At 40.4% G+C, this 22,716-nt stretch overlaps 1 protein-coding gene and 1 long non-coding RNA gene across 2 annotated transcripts in view; one reads left to right on the forward strand and one right to left on the reverse strand.

The window, feature by feature from the left end:
* The first annotated feature begins 475 nt into the window (after window positions 1–475).
* LOC139535883 (homeobox protein Hox-C11a-like) lies at window positions 476–22,676 on the forward strand. The gene is made up of 4 exons (XM_071335767.1): window positions 476–1,301; window positions 2,607–3,099; window positions 8,540–8,575; window positions 21,990–22,676. The coding sequence occupies exons 1-2, from the start codon at window positions 596–598 to the stop codon at window positions 2,837–2,839; spliced, it is 939 nt and encodes a 312-aa protein (XP_071191868.1). The 5' UTR covers window positions 476–595; the 3' UTR covers window positions 2,840–3,099; window positions 8,540–8,575; window positions 21,990–22,676.
* LOC139535892 (uncharacterized) overlaps window positions 5,206–22,716 on the reverse strand; it is a 28,698-nt gene continuing 11,187 nt past the window's right edge. The window contains exon 2 of the long non-coding RNA XR_011667219.1: window positions 5,206–6,115. This is a non-coding gene — a long non-coding RNA (uncharacterized lncRNA). The remainder of the gene's footprint in view (window positions 6,116–22,716) is intronic.

Raw genomic sequence — 22,716 nt, forward strand, 5'->3', positions numbered from 1 at the left:
TGTTCAATATTTACTTCAAGGGTTTTTTGATAGGATAGAGGATTAATAGAGGTCTTTCATTGATAGGAAAATAAATTGGGGAAAGGGCTAATCTCAAACACTGCACGCTCACATAGTCGAAATTCACTAAGGGCTTGCAAAATAACCATTATAACTGACATTTGCATGGCCTCGTAATAATAATAACCATAATAATAGTAATAATAATAACATTAATAATCATTATTGTTATACTCAAAAACCCGTACCTTTTAGTTATTTACTATGCATTGCATTGCGCGTGTACTATACGGTATTCATATTTTGATTATATCGTTCAGAGACTAAAGCAAAAAATGGTAAGATACCTGATATTGATTTTTATAATACTCCTGCGGTGTTGGAAAACCAATCGTTTGAACCTTCTATATCTTACCTAAGTGAACCACTCCTACGCATGTAAGTGTTCCAAATTGATATATGACAATATCTACTTTCAATCACGTGTCTTGGGGCGACTTAGACGGATAGCACGTCATCTCGCCTTCCCAAAATTTCTCCTTCTGCAGTTCGAATCCAAAACATCTATCTATAGTGCAAGAGAACGGGGAGAAAGATGTTTAACTCGGTTAATCTGGGAAACTTCTGCTCACAGACGCGAAAAGACAGGACTTCCGAGTTCGGAGACAGAGCGAGCTGTGCGTCCAACCTTTACCTCCCCAGCTGCACATATTACGTCCCCGAATTTTCTGCTGTCTCTTCGTTCCTGCCACAGGCCCCATCTCGGCAAATCACCTACCCTTACTCCACGAACCTCTCCCAAGTGCAACCGGTTCGGGACGTTTCTTACGGTTTGGACCCCTCAACTAAGTGGCACCATAGAGGGAACTATGCGTCCTGCTACTCTGGGGAGGAACTGGTACATAGAGACTGCCTTCCGCCATCGTCCACCATGACAGAAATGCTGATGAAAAACGAAAGTGTATACAGTCATCACCATCATCACCACAACCACCCAAGCTCCAACCACCTATCCACGGGCTTTTATTCGGGTGTGGGGAAAAGCCACGTTCTACCGCAGGGCTTTGACCGCTTTTTCGAAAGCACACACAATGGGACGGAAAACATCTCGACAGAGAATTGTGCTCAGGACGGCGAATCCAGTAAGCTGGATTCGGCGTCCCAGCCGCCTGCCGCCCTCCTCCACAGAGCCACAGACCCTGAGAAAGACCCAGAGGGTGAAGAGGAAAACGTTAATTCTGGTTCTTGTGCTTCTTCATCGGGCAAGAAAGACGCCAGCGCCAACAAAACAAGCCACTCGAGTAGGTACCGAAGCCGAAGCTGTAAAAAAGGTTAAGGGACTAGCCCCGTATTTTTGTCGGTCAGATTTTATGTGGAGTTTTATAAGCATTCAAAGGATTTTATTATAACCTACAAAGCTCTTTCTTCCAACAAGAAAACATTTTACGATGGGAAAGCGCTTTGAAAAAAACGATACGTTACACACAGGCAGCAGGCAGCAGCTCTCCCAGTCTGTGAAATTTTAAGAGCCCGCTATTGTGACAAACGCTAACTTTGATCATGAACTTGCGCTGGGCGATGTTTCACCAAGTTGTCGAGGGTAAAAAGCAATTGAGCAGAACACTGCTTTTGGGCGTCCTTTGATTTCCCCCCCTTCTCAGCAGCCTCCTGTAAAATGCAGAAATGCTACTGTGTTGCTACTCTGCACAGGTTACTTTACGCATTAACAGCAGCTAGCCTATATGTTCGATCGAGATTGCATGTAAAAAAGAATAGCCTAATAATAGTTGTGATAATCATAATGTTTTGTTTCTTTGGGACCTATGCTCTTCTCAAAACGTGCATCTGTATTGGTAACCGTGAAAGTAGGCTAGCCTAGTATTTTAGTTTGTAGACTAATCAATTATTTAAATCTTCCAAGCGTTGAGATCTTAGTCTAGGCTATTCTGTAAATCACCAACAAACTCGTTCGGTTTTGTTATAGTCCATGTAGAATATGATAAACCAATGAGCAAATAGCCTAGATATAATTCACTCATATTCATTTGCGACTATTAAACAGTGGCTCCCAGTCCGTAGGCCTAAACTCCCCCATAGTGGCATGGAAGAATTTGTCTCTAGCCTATAATTATATCCCACCTATTTGATTGGCAGTAATGCTATCTAGGTATCCAGTGTTAATTCGCTATAGATGATCGCATTATGATATGAAAGGAAGGTTCATATTTTCCATGATAGCCATATATTCCCATGTATTATGTCAGTGAGGTGATGAAGTGCGATGTCTTTGTAGTTTCGTGAATAGCGTTACAAAACTCGTCAAGAGATTTTATAGAGATGGTTGATTATAGTTGTATGTTACAAGAGGATGGCACTGGTGGCCATGGATTTAAGGATACAGAGAAAGAAAATGAATGTGCAGGCTTGAGGGTAGGCTACGTGTTTAGGACACTTACATTTTATCAAACTTAACATACCTACGTTTTGAATCCCCATACGTTTCAGCGTGTATCTTAATGCTTGTTTTATTTGAAAAAAGTTTGGCCTACATGTTGAATACACTCGACCTTACATTCTTCTGATTATTTGTTTTATATTGCTCTAAGGTACACCACGCACGAGGAAGAAGAGGTGTCCGTACACGAAGTTCCAGATTCGGGAACTGGAAAGAGAGTTCTTCTTTAATGTTTATATCAACAAGGAGAAACGGTTGCAGCTCTCCAGAATGCTAAACCTCACTGACCGTCAGGTCAAAATCTGGTTCCAGAACCGCCGAATGAAAGAAAAGAAATTAAGCCGAGATCGGCTGCAGTATTTTTCTGGAAATCCCTTATTGTGAACTAAACACTAAACTGGTAGCTTTGGGGGGGAAATAATCATCAATATTATCATCTCTGAAACTGAATTGCCTTTGGAGGATAAGGCCGGAGTCGACTGGCCAAAAACAAGTGTTAGGTCATTCATGGAAACGCTGGGACTGGAAAGAAAAGCACTTATCAATATGTTTTACGTTTCCTTGTTTTGTTGAACCAATAACAAGAACCAGCATAACACAAGACATCAGAGAAATGTATCTCTGACAGTAGCAGAGCAATGAAGGTAAACTATTCCATTTTTTCCAATGAAAGATTTATATTTACGCGTTTGTCACATATGGCCAAACATTTGAAACATTGTAATGGCAAGCACGACATCAGTATTTCTTTTAGTTTGATTATAGCCTATTTCGATTCACTTGTGAAATTCTGTCTTTCCAGTGACGTTTCTCTCTTTTATCTCTGTATTACATCATTATCCTTTCTTTGTGAAAATGATTTTGCTACAAACTTAACCGACTTGAGGACAGCCGCACAGACTCTTCTTCATAGATATGCAGATATATAAACATTTTTGCAGCAACCAAGAACTTCGACACGAATCATTGGTCCCAAATTAATCTCCTTTGACTATATGACTGTATATATATTTCACTTGTTTATAAAATGTTATCACTTAACCTAATTACTATATTTTCAAGAATTCAGAAAATAACTTAGCTCTAGGGCTACAAGCTCTTTGACTATAGCGAGCTTTTTGTTGATTGCTTTCCGTTTACATGTTATGCAGTATGAAGAAATGACGTTGCATAAGCCTATATGCATCAAGTGAAAGAATGTAACATAAAAATAAACGAATAGTGATTCTTAAATCAAGCCATTCTTTGAGAGTTTTATATTATCATTTTTACTGGGTCTAGGTCTGTATTTCAAAGATCAACTACCAAGAACGTAATATTATACTTTGTGTATTCATGCAGAATGCTTGGTCTTTTGCAGAATCAGTTGGGCTAGTCCTCAATGCTTGTAGAACAGCATTGCAAGTTACGTTCTACTTTACTTCTTAAGTAGGCCCTTAATAGCACAGTATACAAATAAAACGTTGTGAAACCCTATACATGTCCCTGACAAGTCGTTGAGATTTCATGTTAAGATTCATGGAAAATAAGTATAGGCTCTATCTCAGAACTCAACTAGGTAGGCTAATTGATACAAATAAAAAATCCTTGTCTACACACAAATCAATAGGCTAAAACTAGGTAAAATGTTAGATTAAAATATTGGGAGTGCTTGTAACATAGTTCAACTATAGACTTGAGCCGCAATTTGTCATGAACATGAGGGTTGTACATTTGTCTTAATTGACCATTTCTCTTATTTTCACGAAAAACTCTGCAAATAATTAGAGGTGCTATAATGTTGAATTGGTTATCATCCATGTATGACCTATAGGCTATATGTAAAGTAAAACACATTTGCGTGTGCGTGCCTGTGTGCGCGTGTTAGTGATGTTGTTGAGTGAATGTGTCAATGAGCTGGCCTGGTCTAGACACTGTCATAAAGACAAGGGCAATAAATAGCTACTTTTCTCTTAATTACACCGTCTGCCCAGTGGAGAGATTCCTTCCATCGTAAATAGAGAGGTCGAGTAGGCTATAGGTGGCCGTTTACGTAAAAACATATAAACATCCTATTTGAAACATGTCTGATTTAGATAACATCCCGAGCGCACTATCTTCACGTCATCCACTAGGCCTATATCTTTATCCATTTGCGCTTGGGACAACAAAACGACGACAACTTGGGTATCCGTTTCTGGAGAGAAAAAAACCTCAAGTTTATCGACCATTTGGTATAGGCCTATACCTCACCACTGATGTCCTGCAGCTGTGACATGTTTTTTTTACTCTGTGGCTGCCGACGCATTTACGCATAGGCTATATCTAATGTAATTCATACCGATGGGCAACAATGTACAGATATGGAGGACTTGGAACGTTTAGGTGTATTTTGATGTATTGCGAGAAAGAAAGAGATATTGTCTTTGAACTTTCGTGAAGTCAAGGCCATCACCTTTAACCCTACTCAATAAAGTTGAATCCGAGACTGGCTTTGCTCTCGGAAATGCGGGTACCAACTGGTGAGCCAGCCAATGAGGGTTGCAAACGAAAGAGTGTCGGGGGGAAAGGGGGATGGGGTTTGAAGGGGGATGTTTAGAGAACCTACCATTGACCTCTTGAAAACTGACGCATATAGGCTAATGTTTTTTTTTCAACCTGTTATGAATGTGGTAGAATTTTGAAAAACAATTTGCCATGTTTTGTTTGCTATTGTTTAATATCTGTTTCATTTTAGGTACTTGTGAACCCAAAATAAGCAAAACAGTTAGTCTGTATTGGATACACTTTATATGCATGATCATACCATTATAATTAATTTGCTGTAGGCTAATTGAAATGGAAAAGCAGCCCCAATTTGACATCTGGAGTGCAGCAATTTGACATCCTCAAGCAATTGAATAGTGTAACATATATTTTGTTAAAACCAGATTGGAACTTTGAGGTCTAAGTGTATAACACTGTCCAACACTCCAAATAACCTAAATGTTTTGCATTTTCCATATTTTCATGTGGCCTCTTATGGGCTACTGCAAAAGTCTTATACATGCAGGATGAAATAATAGTTAGATATAGGCCTACATATACTGAGTGTACAAAATATTAGGAATAGCCTCTCTTTCTTGTCTCTCTTGAGACAATTGAGACATCAATCAATCAAATGTATTTATAAAGTCCTTCTTACATTAGCTGATGTCACAAAGTGCTGTACAGAAACCCAGCCTAAAACCCCAAACAGCAAGCAATGCAGGTGTAGAAGCACCGTGGCTAGGAAAAACTCCATAGAAAGGCCAGAACCTAGGAAGAAACCTAGAGAGGAACCAGGCTATGACGGGTGGCCAATCCTCTTCTGGCTGTACCGGGTGGAGATTATAACAGAACATGGCCAAGATGTTCAAATTTTCATAGATGACCAGCAGGGTCAAATAATAATAATCACAGTGGTTGTAGAGGGTGCAACAGGTCAGCACCTCAGGAATAAATGTCCGTTGGCTTTTCATAGCCGATCATTCAGAGTATCTCTACCGCTCCTGCTGTCTCTAGAGAGCTGAAAACAGCAGGTCTGGGACAGGTAGCACGTCCGGTGAACAAGTCAGGGTTCCATTGCCGCAGGCAGAACAGTTGAAACTGGAGCAGCAGCAAGACCTGGTGGACTGGGGACATGGTCCTAGGGCTCAGGTCCTCCAAGAGAGAAAGAAAGAAAGAAAGAAAGAAAGAATGAAAGAAAGAAAGAAAGAAAGAAAGAAAGAAAGAAAGAAAGAAAGAAAGAAAAAGAAAAAAGAGAGAGAGAATTAGGGAGAGCATATTTAAATTCACACAGGACACTGGATAAGACAGCATAAATTCTCCAGATATAACAGACAGATACTAGCCCCCCAAACATAAACTATTGCAGCATAAACTATTGCAGACATGAATTGTGTATGTGTGCCATTTAGAGGGTGAATGGGTAAGACAACAAATGTAAGTGCCTTTGAATCGGGTATGGTAGTAGGTGGCAGGCGCACTGGTTTGAGTGTATCAAGAATTGGAACACTTGGGTTTTTGACGCTCAACAGTTTTCCGTGTGTATCAAGAATGGTCCACCATCCAAAAGACATCCAGCCAACTTGACACAACTGTGGGAAGCATTGGAGTCAACATGGGGCAGCATCTCTGTGGAATGCTTTCCACACCTTGTAGAGTCTATGCCCCGACGAATTGAGGCTGTTCTGAGGGCAAAAGTGTGTGCAACTCAATATTAGGTAGGTGTTCCTAATGTTTTGTACACTCAGTGTATTTCAAATACGCCTTTTCCATTTTATTTTCAACTAGTTCCAAATACAAAATGGATTGGCTGATGACCGAACATGTATAATTTTTGGCTTATAGCTCAAGTAACATGTAACCCCCCCCCCAAACTAATTTCGCATAATATGCCTACCGGGTGATAAAATACATATGGCTGAGGGAAGAGGAGTAGGTTCTGGATCAATGCTGGAGATCAAGACTCTCACACTACTGCTCTCACACCCCGCTGAGGGACCTTGGGCCTGGACTGGAGTTTTTCGCAACTCAGGGTCCCTCTCACGGCATCAGATTGCCTGCTCTTCTTGGCTCTCGCCTCTCCCTCATTTTACTCTTGTGTGCGTGCATGTGCCTATGAGACCAGCGGTTTCTGGAGTAAGACGCGGATATCACGTTCTGTCTGGTGGTGTCCAACGTCACTCAAAGGTGTGTCAGATCTCTGTTTACAATATTGACATAATCAATACATCCTCTCAAAATGTACCTCTTGACATTATTAATCGGGTAGGAGTCGTGGTTGTGGTACAATCAAATAAATCCAGACCCCCACACAAATCCAGGGCCCCACAAAAACCTGCGCTTTATTTGGTGTTACGTCAATTTTGTTATGACCACGAGGCGACGCTTCCGCACCAGATAGACAATTGTTGAACAAGGCCCTAATGGTACTATAGCCCTCTATTGAGAAGAGAACCACAGGGAGGAGAAAGAGGAATAGCTACTAGGAATATAGCCTACATTGCTTGTAAGCTATGTGTTTGAATGGTTGAACAGGCACAACTGCGATACGAGCTTGCTCTTTTGAAGGCTTTGTTAGTATGGGTCTTTAAAAATAATATTTAGCCTATAAGCTAGCTAGGCTTATGGTATGAAGGCATGGAATTGGACGAGAGGATGCAGTGATGGACATCTTTAGGAAATCAAGGTCAGGTTTCCAAAAAGCAATTGTTTGTGCGTAAAGGCCTTTCTGGTGTATGGTGTGCATAATGGTGGGTGGGTGTGTGACAGAGAGGTAGACTGTGTGTATGCCTATGTGTGTGAGTGCGCATTATTTCAGAGAACGACATTTCGCTTAACCCAGCAAGGCGATGACAAGCCTATAAATAACCAGCCCTGTGCAGTTTGGTAAATTGTTTAAGATTTTTTACGATGTTCAAATTTAATATTATGCTGACTTATCTTGTGGGCCTATATCACACCTGGCAGATTTATAATTTGATTTAAGGCCGAGAATATGCGTCGAGCGTAAATGTACCATTCGTGTATACGGGTATAGTAAAGCGGGCTTCAAGTGCAAAATAGCTCAACGTTGTTTCAAATGTAATATTATTTTACTGTCACTTTGATGGCATGAAGGCGGACTCCATTTTAGTGTGTGTTGTGGAGGATTAGCTGCGTGAGTAAAAATGTTACACCATCAAGGCTTTAGGTTTTCAGGAATGATTTTGACTCTTATCATGTCATGTTATGCTTCGAGAAAAGTCATTCACATTCCCTTCAAGAAAAGTAACGTGAAGCATGAAATAGTAATAAGTAGCCTAAAACACATATATAATTAGGCCGTATAGTAGTCTAATCATATTAAGCTAAAATGAATTAGTAATATAGGAATGTTAATGTGAAGAATAAGAACATGGATATAAATAATGATAGTCCGTTTAATGTTGGCAACGGGCGTTTAACCATTAAAACGTTTCCATTGATGCAACTTTTATCATTAAGATTGCAATTTTCAGAAAATGTGCATGCTATATTTCAATTCAGACTGGTATTTTATGTGCTCGTGTTTATATTCTAACTTGTAAACTTTCTATGCAGGTCTAGACCCCTGGCCCGTTCAGCGTACCCGCGCAGGTAGGCTATCTGTGTGCATGGGTGTGCATATGTTAAGGTCGTTCACCCTGGCGTATTGGAATGTCACAGGATTTGAGCATGTGTGTGTGTTTTGTGTAATAAGAGTCTATATTTTAAGGTTTTGGGGTGTAGTGAGTCCGCAGCAAGGTGACCTAAAATCAATAAACGAACGCCGACATAGCCTACATCTGGCTCATACCTTCTTATTTAAGCAATGTTTTTTCAGATGTGTTGAATTCTATCGCGATAACCAATAAAACCAATAGATTTAGAAATATTAATCGAAAACTCTTTATAGAAAACCCAGATGTTTATTTTTTTTGCCTACTGAAAACATCTGACTGATCCGACTGACTGACTGATCCGATGTTTTTCTACGTATCTTATTTATGAAATATACACTTATATTATGTTATAGTGCTATTAATATGTTATACAGATTATGAAACCATGGTAATCCAAGGCATTTCATAAAAAAATTAAGATAGTTGCACATACTGTCCTACAAATAATATAATTGGTATAAAACACTAACATTTCAGCACACTATGCCTACTTCAAGGCTTTTTGGAATTATAACGCTGATTTTGCTGAAAGCTGACGGGTCTATTCATTTATTTAATTATACAAGAGCCAACAACCAATCACAGTGCCTTGGATCAGTTCTGTCTAAACACACCCTTACAAAAAATATTAGTTTTGTTCCTAATGATATAGGCCTACTGACAATATCTTGTTGATATTCACAAATGTGTGGAACACGGGTCGACCAGGTGCTACCGACAACACTCAGTCACATAACTTCTCTTGCTCCTCACTGTCAGCCCATCCTCTTTAAAAACGTCATTGATATCAAGTAGGCCTATGCTCCAGAAATGGGCTACATACCCTTTTTTGTGATCTTAAGAACCAACCTCTGAATGTAATCCAGTTCCTGCCATGTATTAAACTCAGATAGCCTCTAAGCCTCCTCACCACACTGAACGAGGCGGGATCTCTTAACAATCCTTTTTTAAGATTGTAAATGAAGCCTCTGTGCGCTATAGGCAGGCCGGCTATAGGCCTAGCTGTTTTGTTTTATTTCATATAAACATAAGGACGCGATATTATCAATTGTAACATGGACAGCCACATCACCATTTTGTATTGCTTTGAAATCAAGCTCACTCTCAAAGGGCTGAATTCTTATTTTAGAAACGGCCAAGTACGGGTTGTTTCGCATAAATCATGTCTCTTTATTGATATAAATGGGCGATTTAAGATGCGTGCAGATATAGCCTAGCCCTACAGTTATAGGATTCGACCAGCATAGCCTACATTCACTTTCTCTCCCCCCTGATCCGTGTTTAAATCGTTAGGCTACATCATAACATGCTGTGAAAAGGCTGGGTCATTGTCAGTGACCTCTCTTTCGGCGCCATTGAGGGCAAAAGTCGCAGGTAAACAAACCAGGTAAACAAACCAATAATTCTTAGATGGTAGGCTATAGTTTACTCATTTGTGGATTACATTTATTTTTAATTGCAAGGCTCTCTGGCAGATTATGACAGCGACACGTTAACTGAGAAGTTAGATCAAATATAGGCTTATATGCATATCTGGAGAATGTAATGTTATGTTGTATTTTCTAAATCTAGAAGAAAAAGAAACGCACACCTATTAGGCGAGGTGCTGGCTAGCGGAGTGGAAAACTTGAAAATAAAGGAGAGCAGCACTCTCTAGGAGCTCAGATGCAAAAATTGAATGTCCAACGTTTCGACAGCCAAGCTGTCTTCATCAGGGTATGATCAAACACTGCGGTATGACTCGTTTATATAGTGTCAAAAGACACAGGTGTCTGTAATCATGGCCAAGTGTGGCCTAATATCATTGGTTAATTATCAAATATTAAAATGGCATACAAAGAACAGCATACAAAAAACCAAATGGATAGCATACGATCATAGATTCATTTTAGACTACACAAGCTTTTTATTTATTTTATTTTATTTATTTAACCTTTATTTAACCAGGTAGGCAAATTGAGAACACGTTCTCATTTACAATTGCGACCTGGCCAAGATAAAGCAAAGCAGTTCGACACATACAACAACACATAGTTACACATGGAGTAAAACAAACATATAGTCAATGATACAGTGAAAAAAAATAAGTCTATATACAATGTGAGCAAGTGAGGTGAGATAAGGGAGGTGAAGGCAAACAAATATATGTATAAATAAATAAAAATATAAAAAGGCCATGGTGGCGAAGTAAATACAACACAGCAAGTAAAATAAAAAACACTGGAATGGTTGGTTTGCAGTGGAAGAAAGCGCAAAGTAGAGACAGAAATAATGGGGTGCAAAGGAGCAAAATAAATAAATAAATACAGTAGGTAAAGAGGTAGTTGTTTGGGCTAAATTATAGATGGGCTATGTACAGGTGCAGTAATCTATGAGCTGCTCTGACAGCTGGTGCTTAAAGCTAGTGAGGGAGATAAGTGTTTCCAGTTTCAGAGATTTTTGTAGTTCGTTCCAGTCATTGGCAGCAGAGAACTGGAAGGAGAGGCGGCCAAAGGAAGAATTGGTTTTGGGGGTGACCAGAGAGATAAACCTGCTGGAGCGCGTGCTACAGGTAGGTGTTGCTATGGTGACCAGCGAGCTGAGATAAGGGGGGACTTTACCTAGCAGGGTCTTGTAGATGACCTGGAACCAGTGGGTTTGGCGACGAGTATGAAGCGAGGGCCAGCCAACGAGAGTGTACAGGTCGCAGTGGTGGGTAGTATATGGGGCTTTGGTGACAAAACGGATGGCACTGTGATAGACTGCATCCAATTTATTGAGTAGGGTTTTGGAGGCTATTTTGTAAATGACATCACCGAAGTCGAGGATTGGTAGGATGGTCAGTTTTACAAGGGTATGTTTGGCAGCATGAGTGAAGGATGCTTTGTTGCGGAATAGGAAGCCAATTCTAGATTTAACTTTGGATTGGAGATGTTTGATGTGAGTCTGGAAGGAGAGTTTACAGTCTAACCAGACACCTAGGTATTTGTAGTTGTCCACATATTCTAAGTCAGAGCCGTCCAGAGTAGTGATGTTGGACAGGCGGGCAGGTGCAGGCAGCGATCGGTTGAAGAGCATGCATTTAGTTTTACTTGTATTTAAGAGCAATTGGAGGCCACGGAAGGAGAGTTGTATGGCATTGAAGCTCGCCTGGAGGGTTGTTAACACGGTGTCAAAAGAAGGGCCAGAAGTATACAGAATAGTGTCGTCTGCGTAGAGGTGGATCAGAGAATCACCAGCAGCAAGAGCGACATCATTGATGTATACAGAGAAGAGAGTCGGTCCAAGAATTGAACCCTGTGGCACCCCCATGGAGACTGCCAGAGGCCCGGACAACAGACCCTCCGATTTGACACACTGAACTCGATCAGAGAAGTAGTTGGTGAACCAGGCGAGGCAATCATTAGAGAAACCAAGGCTGTCGAGTCTGCCGATGAGGATGTGGTGATTGACAGAGTCAAAAGCCTTGGCCAGGTCAATGAATACGGCTGCACAGTATTGTTTCCTATCGATGGCGGTTAAGATATCGTTTATGACCTTGAGCGTGGCTGAGGTACACCCATGACCAGCTCTGAAACCAGATTGCATAGCGGAGAAGGTATGGTGGGATTCGAAATGGTCGGTAATCTGTTTGTTGACTTGGCTTTCGAAGACCTTAGAAAGGCAGGGTAGGATAGATATAGGTCTGTAGCTGTTAGGGTCAAGAGTGTCCCCCCCTTTGAAGAGGGGGATAACCGCAGCTGCTTTCCAATCTTTGGGAATCTCAGACGACACGAAAGAGAGGTTGAAAAGGCTAGTAATAGGGGTGGCAACAATTTCAGCAGATAGTTTTAGAAAGAAAGGGTCCAGATTATCTAGCCCGGCTGATTTGTAAGGGTCCAGATTTTGCAGCTCTTTTAGAACATCAGCTGACTGTATTTGGGAGAAAGAGAAATTGGGAAGGCTTGGGCGAGTAGCAGAGGGGAGGGCAGTGCTGTTGTCCGGGGTAGGGGTAGCCAGGTGGAAAGCATGGCCAGCCGTAGAAAAATGCTTATTGAAATTCTCAATTATAGTGGATTTGTCGGTGGTGACAGTGTTTCCTATCTTCAGAGCAGTTGGAAGCTGGGAGGAGGTGTTCTTATTCTCCATGGACTTTACAGTGTCCCAGAACTTTTTTGAATTTGTGTTGCAGGAAGCAAATTTCTGCTTGAAAAAGCTAGCCTTGGCTTTTCTAACTGCCTGTGTATACTGGTTTCTAGCTTCCCTGAAAAGTTGCATATCACGGGGGCTGTTCGATGCTAATGCAGAACGCCATAGGATGTTTTTCTGTTGGTTAAGGGCAGTCAGGTCAGGAGAGAACCAAGGGCTATATCTGTTCCTGGTTCTAAATTTCTTGAATGGGGCATGCTTATTCAAGATGGTGAGGAAGGCATTTTTAAAAAATGTCCAGGCATCCTCTACTGACGGGATGAGATCAATATCCTTCCAGGATACCTCGGCCAGGTCGATTAGAAAGGCCTGCTCGCTGAAGTGTTTCAGGGAGCGTTTGACAGTGATGAGTGGAGGTCGTTTGACCGCTGACCCATTACGGATGCAGGCAATGAGGCAGTGATCGCTGAGATCTTGGTTGAAAACAGCAGAGGTGTATTTGGAGGGCAAGTTTGTTAGGATGATATCTATGAGGGTACCCGTGTTTACGGAATTGGGGTGGTACCTGGTAGGTTCATTGATAATTTGTGTGAGATTGAGGGCATCAAGCTTAGATTGTAGGGTGGCTGGGGTGTTAAGCATGTTAAAATTTAGGTCGCCTAGCAGCACGAGCTCTGAAGATAGATGGGGGGCAATCAGTTCACATATAGTGTCCAGAGCACAGCTGGGGGCAGAGGGTGGTCTATAGCAAGCGGCAACGGTGAGAGACTTGTTTTTAGAGAGGTGGATTTTTAAAAGTAGAAGTTCAAATTGTTTGGGAACAGACCTGGATAGTAAAACAGAACTCTGCAGGCAATCTTTGCAATAGATTGCAACACCGCCCCCTTTGGCCGTTCTATCTTGTCTGAAAATCTTGTAGTTGGGGATGAAAATGTCAGAATTTTTGGTGGTCTTTCTAAGCCAGGATTCAGACACGGCTAAAACATCCGGGTTGGCAGAGTGTGCTAAAGCAGTGAACAAAACAAACTTAGGGAGGAGGCTTCTAATGTTAACATGCATGAAGCCAAGGCTATTACGGTTACAGAAGTCATCAAAAGAGAGCGCCTGGGGAATAGGAGTGGAGCTAGGTACTGCAGGGCCTGGATTCACCTCTACATCACCAGAGGAACAGAGGAGGAGTAGGATAAGGGTACGGCTAAAAGCTATGAGAATTGGTTGTCTAGAACTTCTAGAGCAGAGAGTAAAAGGAAGTTTCTGGGGGCGATAAAATAGCTTAAAGGAATAATGTACAGACAAAGGTATGGTAGGATATGAATACAGTGGAGGTAAACCTAGGTATTGAGTGATGATGAGAGAGATATTGTCTCTAGAAACATCATTGAAACCAGGTGATGTCATCGCATATGTGGGTGGTGGAACTGTGAGGTTGGATATGGTATAGTGAGCAGGGCTAGAGGCTCTACAGTGAAATAAGCCAATAAACACTAACCAGAACAGCAATGGACAAGGCATATTTACATTAAGGAGAGGCATGCTTAATCGAGTGATCAATAAGGGTCCAGTGAGTAGAGGTTGGTTGGGGTCACGGCGATCCAGACAGCTGGCCGGGTAGATGGCTATCGGTAGCGAGATAGCATAGTATGGAAGTCTATTTGTAGATACCTCGTGCGTTTCCGTCGGTAGGTTAGTGGGGTTCCGTGTGGTAGAGGGGATCAATCCAAATTGGCAAAATAGATATAGTGACCCAAGAAAAAAAAAAAAAAAAATTAATAATAATAATAATTGTCCGATATACTTATTCAGATAGCAGCCGATAAGACAGCTAACGGTTAGCGGGCCCCAGATGAGCGTTCAGGTAACGTCGGGACGGAGGTGCCAGTTGGATAACTCCCTCGGGCAGATAACGTCGGCAGTCAGTCGTGAAGGCCCGGTGGGGCTCCGTATCTGCAGCAACAACAACAACAAAAAAAAAAACGGGTCCGGATAGGTGACTGTAGCCCAGGAATGGCTGATGGAACTCATCAGCTGGCTAGCTCCGGAATGATTTGAGTTTGCTCCGGGATCGACGTAAGCCAATAGTCACACGGTTTGCAGCTAGCTAGCTGCAAATGTCCAGAGCCTGCGGCTGAAATCCGGGGAAACTGAGAGAAAAAAAAAGTCCCGGAATGCTCCGGTCCGAGTCGCGTTGCACAAAAGTGCCGGTAGATTATCGAGCTAAAGGAATAGCTGATGACCACAAAACGTGGGCAGCTGAGACACCAACGCTAGCCAGCAGACCGGCTAATTTCTGGGCAGCTACAGATTAGCTTCTGGCTAGCTATCGGATAGCTTCTGGTTAGCTTTCTGGCTAGCTTCTGAATTAGCCCCTGGCTAGCTTCCACGGTGGATTTTCAGATTTGAGGTAAATAATACTTTTTTGTAATTGGTGAAGCGGGTTGCAGGAAAGCTTTTGCAGGAAAGCTTTTGTAGTTGAGTTCTTGGATAATAAAATATATAAAAGATATGCGAAGAAAGGTGTAAATATATATATATACAGGACACGACAATACGAAACAGAAATGACGTCTGAACTGCTAAGCCATCTTGGAATTACAAACAATTACAATGGCAAAGTCACAATAATCACAAGAATGGCTTCAGATCAAAGTCTACATTTGAGACCGAAGGGAGCAAAGGTCTTTAAATTAAATATCCAGGCAGCCTCTCGTTTTACCAATAAATTATCAAGGTCACCCCCTCTCCTAGGGAGGGTGACATGTTCGATGCCAATATAACGTAGAGACGAAATCGAGTGGTTTGCTTCCAAAAAGTGGGCCGCAACTGGGTAAGTAAAGGTTTTGCACCTAATGGTGCTACGATGCTCTGAGATACGTACTTTTAATTCGCGCTTTGTTTTAGCCACATCATTTTTACCACAAGAACAAGTTATAAGATAAATAACTGCCTTAGTGGAGCACGTGATAACACCTTTGATTGGGATCATATGCTATCCATTTGTGTTTTTTTGTATGCTGTTCTTTGTATGCCATTTTAAACCCACGACCATAGCATTTCTAGCAGTGTGCTCTGTAGGCTACTTACTGAGTCACACAACACAATTAACACTTACCTGATTGAATCCAATGATTAAGAATCAGCGAAGAAAACTGAACACTCAATTGCCACTATATTATTTTTTATTTACTTATTCCAAAGTCTCTTCTGTAGGTTTTCTCATGCTATGGGGAAACAGATGACTCTCTATGAAATTGCCTCTCACACATTTTCCTCAAACAAGTGATGGCAGTAAGTTTTACAAGAATTGGAAATAGATTAACCATGATAAAATGGGTTTATTTAAGCAATAAGGCCCGATGGGGTGTGGTATATGGCCAATATACCATGGTGACGGGCTGTTCTTATGCAGGATGCAACGCAGAGTGCCTGGACACAGCCCGTAGCTGTGGTATATTGTCCATATCCCACAAACCCCCGAGGTGCCTTATTGCTATTATAAACTGATTACCAACTTAATTACAGCTGTAAAAATAAATGTGGTATGCGTGTGGTATATGGTCTGATATACCACGTCTGTCAGCCAATCAGCATTCAGGGCTCGAACCACCCAATTTATTATTAAACTGTATAATGAACATTACGTTGGTAACCAGTTTATAATAGCAATAGGGAACCTTGGGGGTTTGTTGCCAATTTACCACGGCTAAGGGCTGTATCCAGGCACTCCGCATTGCGTTGTGCTTAAGAACAGCCCTTAGACTTAGTATATTGGCCATATACCACACCCCCTCGGACCTTATTTCTTAATTATATCATGGCATTGATGAAAAATCTTTCTGATTGGATTGAAGAGCATTCTAGAGTGCTCGTTATTTCCCTGTAACGCACGGTATATCAGTTAAATGGTTATAGTTCATTCTTACATGTTCTATTGAGCTGCTTTTGAAAGCAGAAGTCGAATTGAAAACATTTTCTGGCATTGAATTCGATTTTCATAATAGCAAGCTAGGACTGATAGTTTGGTTAGCTAAACTAGCAAGTCTGTTTGTTTGGTTACCAAGGCAACTACTGTAGCTTTCAAGTAAACTTGCTAGCTGCTTCAGTGGATGTTGACCACATTTCTACCTGTGAACAGTGCTTGACTTGGGCAGGCGCTCACTGGAGCTGAGTACAGGCACCTCAAAGTGTCTACTGCTTGAGCTCCTGTTTCTCTTATAGAATCTTAGCTCAAAAGTATTGTGGAGCTCCCGCCCCTAAATATAAACAGTACCTGCACCCAAAATGAGTACTGCAACCTATTTTGAACCTAGTCAAGCACTGCTTGAAAATGAACACATTTCTAGTGGCAAATGTGTTAAATTATAGCCATGGTTTAAAAGGGATAATCAACTTGGGGCTCCATGCATCCTCTGGAAAATATTGAAACACCGTGGAAGGTGAGTTTAACTCCCGTAGCGCATCGTGGAACACACCTTCCACGTCGTTCATTATTTTCCTGAGAACGCATAGAGCCCCGAGTTGATTATCCTTTACATAATTAAATAATATCATGATGCAAATGTTTGCATCACTATTATAGCCACTATTGTAGCCTATAGCCTATATGTGGTTCAACTATATTGATCTATGATTAAAGCCAAAAAATGGCCAGTAAAATTAGATTTAAAAAAAAAACATAAACAATTCAATGGTTTAAATAATTGTAATTTAAAAAAAGGCAAACAAAAGGGGTAGTAGTCTTTTGCTTACTTTTGAATTACTTGTCAGACAACGACTGTCTAAGTGTATAAAAACAAATATAAAGGTTTGCACACAAAAAAAGAACAGGCTTTTGATAACAGGTTAATGCATAGTAATGTGAGAAATTCTCTAAAACACATTACAGTACCTTTTGGCTATCGATAATAGTGTTTATAAACCTTACATCCCTGATACACTTTCAAAGCTACTGCGTTCATCAATTGTATTGTTCTTTCTCTTTTATTATACCCTACTATTACATGCCATTTATAAAACTCTATGAAAGAGACCTTAAGTACTGCCATGTCCAGTTTTAATGAACTATAAGAAATATAAACAACAGATAATGTTTCGTTATTACCTTTAGGAAACATAGTTCTAATAAGATCAAATCATAGAACTATTTGGCAGTTGATATTTCAAGAATCATTGTCAAAACGTTTGTTTTTGCTCTTGATGCTTTTAAATGAAATAAATAGCATGAAATAACAATAGTCTTATTTTTTTGGAGTGCAGACCCTCTACACAAGAATCAAAGACAGCACTTATCATGATGTAATGTCAGCCTACATGTTGTGCAATTTACATAACATATCTTCTTTAGGTTTATCCTCTTCTTTTTTGCCAGCTCCATTGCTCACTTTTGTTTTCTAGAACACATAATTCGATAGAACACTATTTTAATTAGTCTCTACTACTGTATGTTCAAGAACTTGCGTCTGTACCCTATCTGTATCTGTCCTGCTAGATGGCGCTCTTACTCTGTCATAGAGCTAAAAACTCGACAACTTGCCGCTAGTGTCGTCATGGCAGTCTGGTGCATCACGGCCACTTTCAAACACCTATTGGTCTGAAAGTCACGTGGCATGCCTCGTACGTCCATAATTATGTTGATTAAGTTTTTTTGATGCTCCACGCCCCCGACTCGAATATGTCAGATTTCTACCCGACTATAATCCTCTACGAGGGCTCTGAACAGTGGTATCAACATAAGAAAGATAACAATACAATGGAATGTCCAAATAGAATCCCAGCTTCTAAATTCCATGTGGAATAGTTGGTAGGAGGATCCTCTATGTGCAGAGATAAGGGCTATTTTGGCAGTTCCGGAATGCAGGCTCTTAGAGGTTTCGACTGAGTATGACTGTTCGACGGTGAGAAATGATGGAATCGCGTCTTCGCCTCTTTCCAAAGGACCAGGTGCGCCATCTCTGACAAAGACGGCTCTCACCACCTACCATCACCAACATTACCTAACGCAGCTAAATGCTTTTGGGGCTGAAGATAAAAATGCATCCCAGATAACACTGTTTCCATGTTCTTTCCCATCAGAAAGTGTGAAAAAGGACTCAATGTGCGTCCTATATAGCGGGGATCCAAACGGACGCACGTAGACTGTTGTTTGACCTTGTTCCTACAAGAGGATGGCTGACAGACGCCATGACAGTCAAATGCACGAACATTCTCGTCCGGAATCGCCTACAGCCAGTCAACGGTACCTGAGAAAGAAGAATGTGCATGGCTTCGGCCCATATAATATCTTCTCTGTGGTCGAAACTGGGACAGAGAATCCAGAAACATTTAACTACACCTGCGAAACCAATCAGGGGGCGTATCTGGCAGACAGTAAACTCGAGGAAAATGACAGACCAACGAAACAACTGTCTGAGAAAGATATTGTCCTCAATACGGACGGAAGCACAGACAACTCAGACAGTGAGGTAACATACACACGGATTATATCACATAAACAAGCATTATCAGACCACGCTGATTAAGTAGACATTTCCCCTAAATTGAGTAGCCTAAGCCATACACTTCCCTCCCTACTCCATCTTTATAATTATAGAATCTCCGATTCTTATCTCTTTCCTAAACATCTCCAAATAACATTCACACAATACCGGTTAAGCACAGGCCTGCCTGTAGGCTACTTTTCGTTGTTTATTTCACTGGACTACGAGGGTGATCTGGAAGGGTAGACTGCGTCTGCTCTTGACATAGCCCATTTAAGCAACTTTATTTCGTTCCCAAAACTGCCATGCCATTGCCAATTTTCTGGGAGGAATATAATCCGTTAACCATTGAACTACATTTTTGATTTTGAGAAATTAAATCGCACACTGCATAGCCTCAGATACTTTGCAGTTGAGATGGAGCTCATTCATTCTTATTTTGAGAAGGTTTAACAAATGAGATTTGTTATGTCTAATTGGTGGTCATGACAATAATAATAATCAGATTGGATAGACTTACTATAGTCCCGATGTCTCGCTTGGATTTTTTATAATAAAATAATAGGCTACTAGTAAAATGGGAGGCCTATCCAAATGAATACACAGTAATTATATAGTTACGGCAATTAATAAAATAAAGCATAATTCACGTTGTTATGTGCTTCTAATATAGCCTGGTTTATATCTCATTGGATTTAAACAGAAGATGCTGGTTTCCCAGACACAAATTCCTAGACTAAAAGCATGTTCAATGGAGACTCACTGTTTAAACTGTATTTAATCTGTGCCCGGGAAACTGACCCGAGAAACCGACCCGAGAAACCGACCCGAGAAGACATAGCCTACAGACAAACTGTGCAGACAAAAAAAACAAAAAATATAGGCTTTTGCTTATGAAAGTTTCCTGGGAGGTGAAGGGTAACGGAATGGGTGCTTGTATGATTGCTTATGTTTTTGCAGCTTGTTCGCTTTTGAAAGTATAAAACAACAAATATAAAACACATATAACCTCAAGTTATGACGTTTTATTTTGTAAGTTCAGGAAAGAAAAACTGTTATAAAAACAATTGTAGGACCCACTGGTGATTGGTTTATTATTATTATTATTATTAGGACTATTATTAATATTATCATTATTTATGTATTCTTCTTAGGCCTGGTATTGAGCATATGTGACCACGGCATGTGCATCCGAAATTCACGCCAATGCTTGCACAATTAATGTTTTATTTATTTAACTCTTGTTTAAATCCGGCAGATATGGTGCTTCTATTTCCATGTAATTAAAAACAACGTAGGATTTAGGGCGAAATATTAAAAGTTGCTTCAGTCCTTAATTTCTCTCTTCCTTAAATCTGACAGATTCGTTACAATAGGCCCTACTAATAACTTGCTATTAAAATATAGCAATATATACTTTTATCCCACATTCTAAAAGACTAATTCATCAGTAATTCACTGAAAAATGATAAAAACACTGCGCCGTTGAATTACTAGCCTTTATGATTTCCGGATTGTTTTCCCCATGTGAACAGTGTGATTAGTTTAATTATTCGTGCCCGCTGCACCATGTAGGCCTAATCAAGACAGAAACTCCTCCGGACTCCTTTATGGATAGACTCGACTATACACCCCGGACATCGTCCGTGGTATACATCCCTCTTACCAAGACCTGTATTGCGGCATTAACTAATATCTACATTTAATGTATCTCTTATGCTATTTATGAGGGGATTGAAAGAACAGAATGTAATTCTTATCGCCAAAAAATACACAAGTTACCCATATGAATTAACAGTGTATTTTTATTAGCCTATGTGCCTGATGAGATCAACTCACATTTTTCGTGGGCCCTGTGTTGCTATATTGTTAATTGTTTCAATTGGCCTTGATTGAGCGTAGGCTTCTCCAGATACGCAAATAATGCAGCATTAGTTAAGCTATATTCTCTGAGAAGAGGTAATTTATCATCTCACTAAAGACTATGATTAGGCAATACCTCCGTTCATTAATAAGGCATCAAAGACAACTACATGTTATGACCTTTATATAACCTTGAAAGAAAACAATTGGAGTTGAAATTATATATATTTTTCCACTGAGTTGCATCATTAGCAACTCCATTAAGCTATAGGCCTACAGTGAAGTTGTAAATACAATGGCCAACAGATAAAAATCCTGTAATGATATTAAATGACATGGCATTCTTGGTAACCTGATTTAGTTCGTGTTTTATCAGTGGTCTGAGCAATGCTTTTCTACACATTTTGCCATGAGGCTGAGAGAAAATGTTGCAGTTTTATAGCTAATCTCATATTATTCTACACATTTTGCAATGAGACTGTGAGAATTGAGCATTTTTAAAGCTGATTTCCTGCAATTCTACACCTTTACTGTGAAGCTCAAATATAATGTTGCCATTTTATAGCTAATCTCCTGCTATTCTACACATTTTGCAATGAGGCTGAGAGAACATTTTGAAATTTTAAAGCTAGTTTCCTGTTATTCTACACATTTGCCATGAGGCTGAGAGAACATTTAGCACTTTTACAGCTAATTTCCTATAATTCTGAACATTTTTGCCATGGTTTATGACGTGTGTGGGTGGGTGTATGGGGGAGGGGGGCTACCTCCAGGGGTTCCCCAACCCTAAATACTGCGGAGGTGTGTGGCATATGCCAGTGATTATTATGTTCTATCACAAATTAGGCTACGTTTAGGCTATAAACGAATAATTATGTTAATTCAACTAATTCCTTTTTTTTACAGGGGACACCAGATTGGAGAATTGCATTGGAAACTGGATCATAGCTAAAAGTGGACGGAAAAAGCGTTACACCAAACATCAGACTCTGGAACTGGAAAAATAGTTATTGTTCCACATGTATCTGACGCGAGAGCGCCGCCTGGAGATAAGCAAGAGTATTGACTTATCTGACAGACAGGTGACTACACCTGATTTGACTACACCTTATTTGAAGAGAAATTTCACAAAAACAACACTTAGGCTACACATAAGCTAGCAGACTAAACTCCACTCCATTGTTAATGAAGTTTGCTACACATATGCAAACAAGGCCCAGCTCTGCACACGCTACACGCATGCAGGAGAAAGCATCTAGAGCAGGTTATAAATTGAGTTCATGCATGGTTTTGTCAAATGTTTCAGTTTTTAGGACTTGACAGTGAAATGCTATTAACCTCTCCAGATGCACATTGTTTTAAAACGCTGGACATGAATTGTTTAGAAAAATGTCTTAAAGTGACAGTAGTGCGTTTGAATTGTTTTCCATACACTTTTGATGAATTTTGATGTGTTTACTTGGTCTCTGACTTTCTTTCGTTTATGTTGCTTTGTGTTTAGTTGTTTTTTGTTCATCTGAACTGGACGTTTTGTAAAGATAGAAGATAAGCCTATACAAAAAATAAACAACATGTGTATGAAGCATAATTTCCCCTTGCTGTCCTTCTCCTTCGTTTCCTTTATCGCTTGCTT

This window comes from Salvelinus alpinus, chromosome 12 (genome assembly GCF_045679555.1).
Source record: "Salvelinus alpinus chromosome 12, SLU_Salpinus.1, whole genome shotgun sequence".
Taxonomy (NCBI): domain Eukaryota; kingdom Metazoa; phylum Chordata; class Actinopteri; order Salmoniformes; family Salmonidae; genus Salvelinus; species Salvelinus alpinus.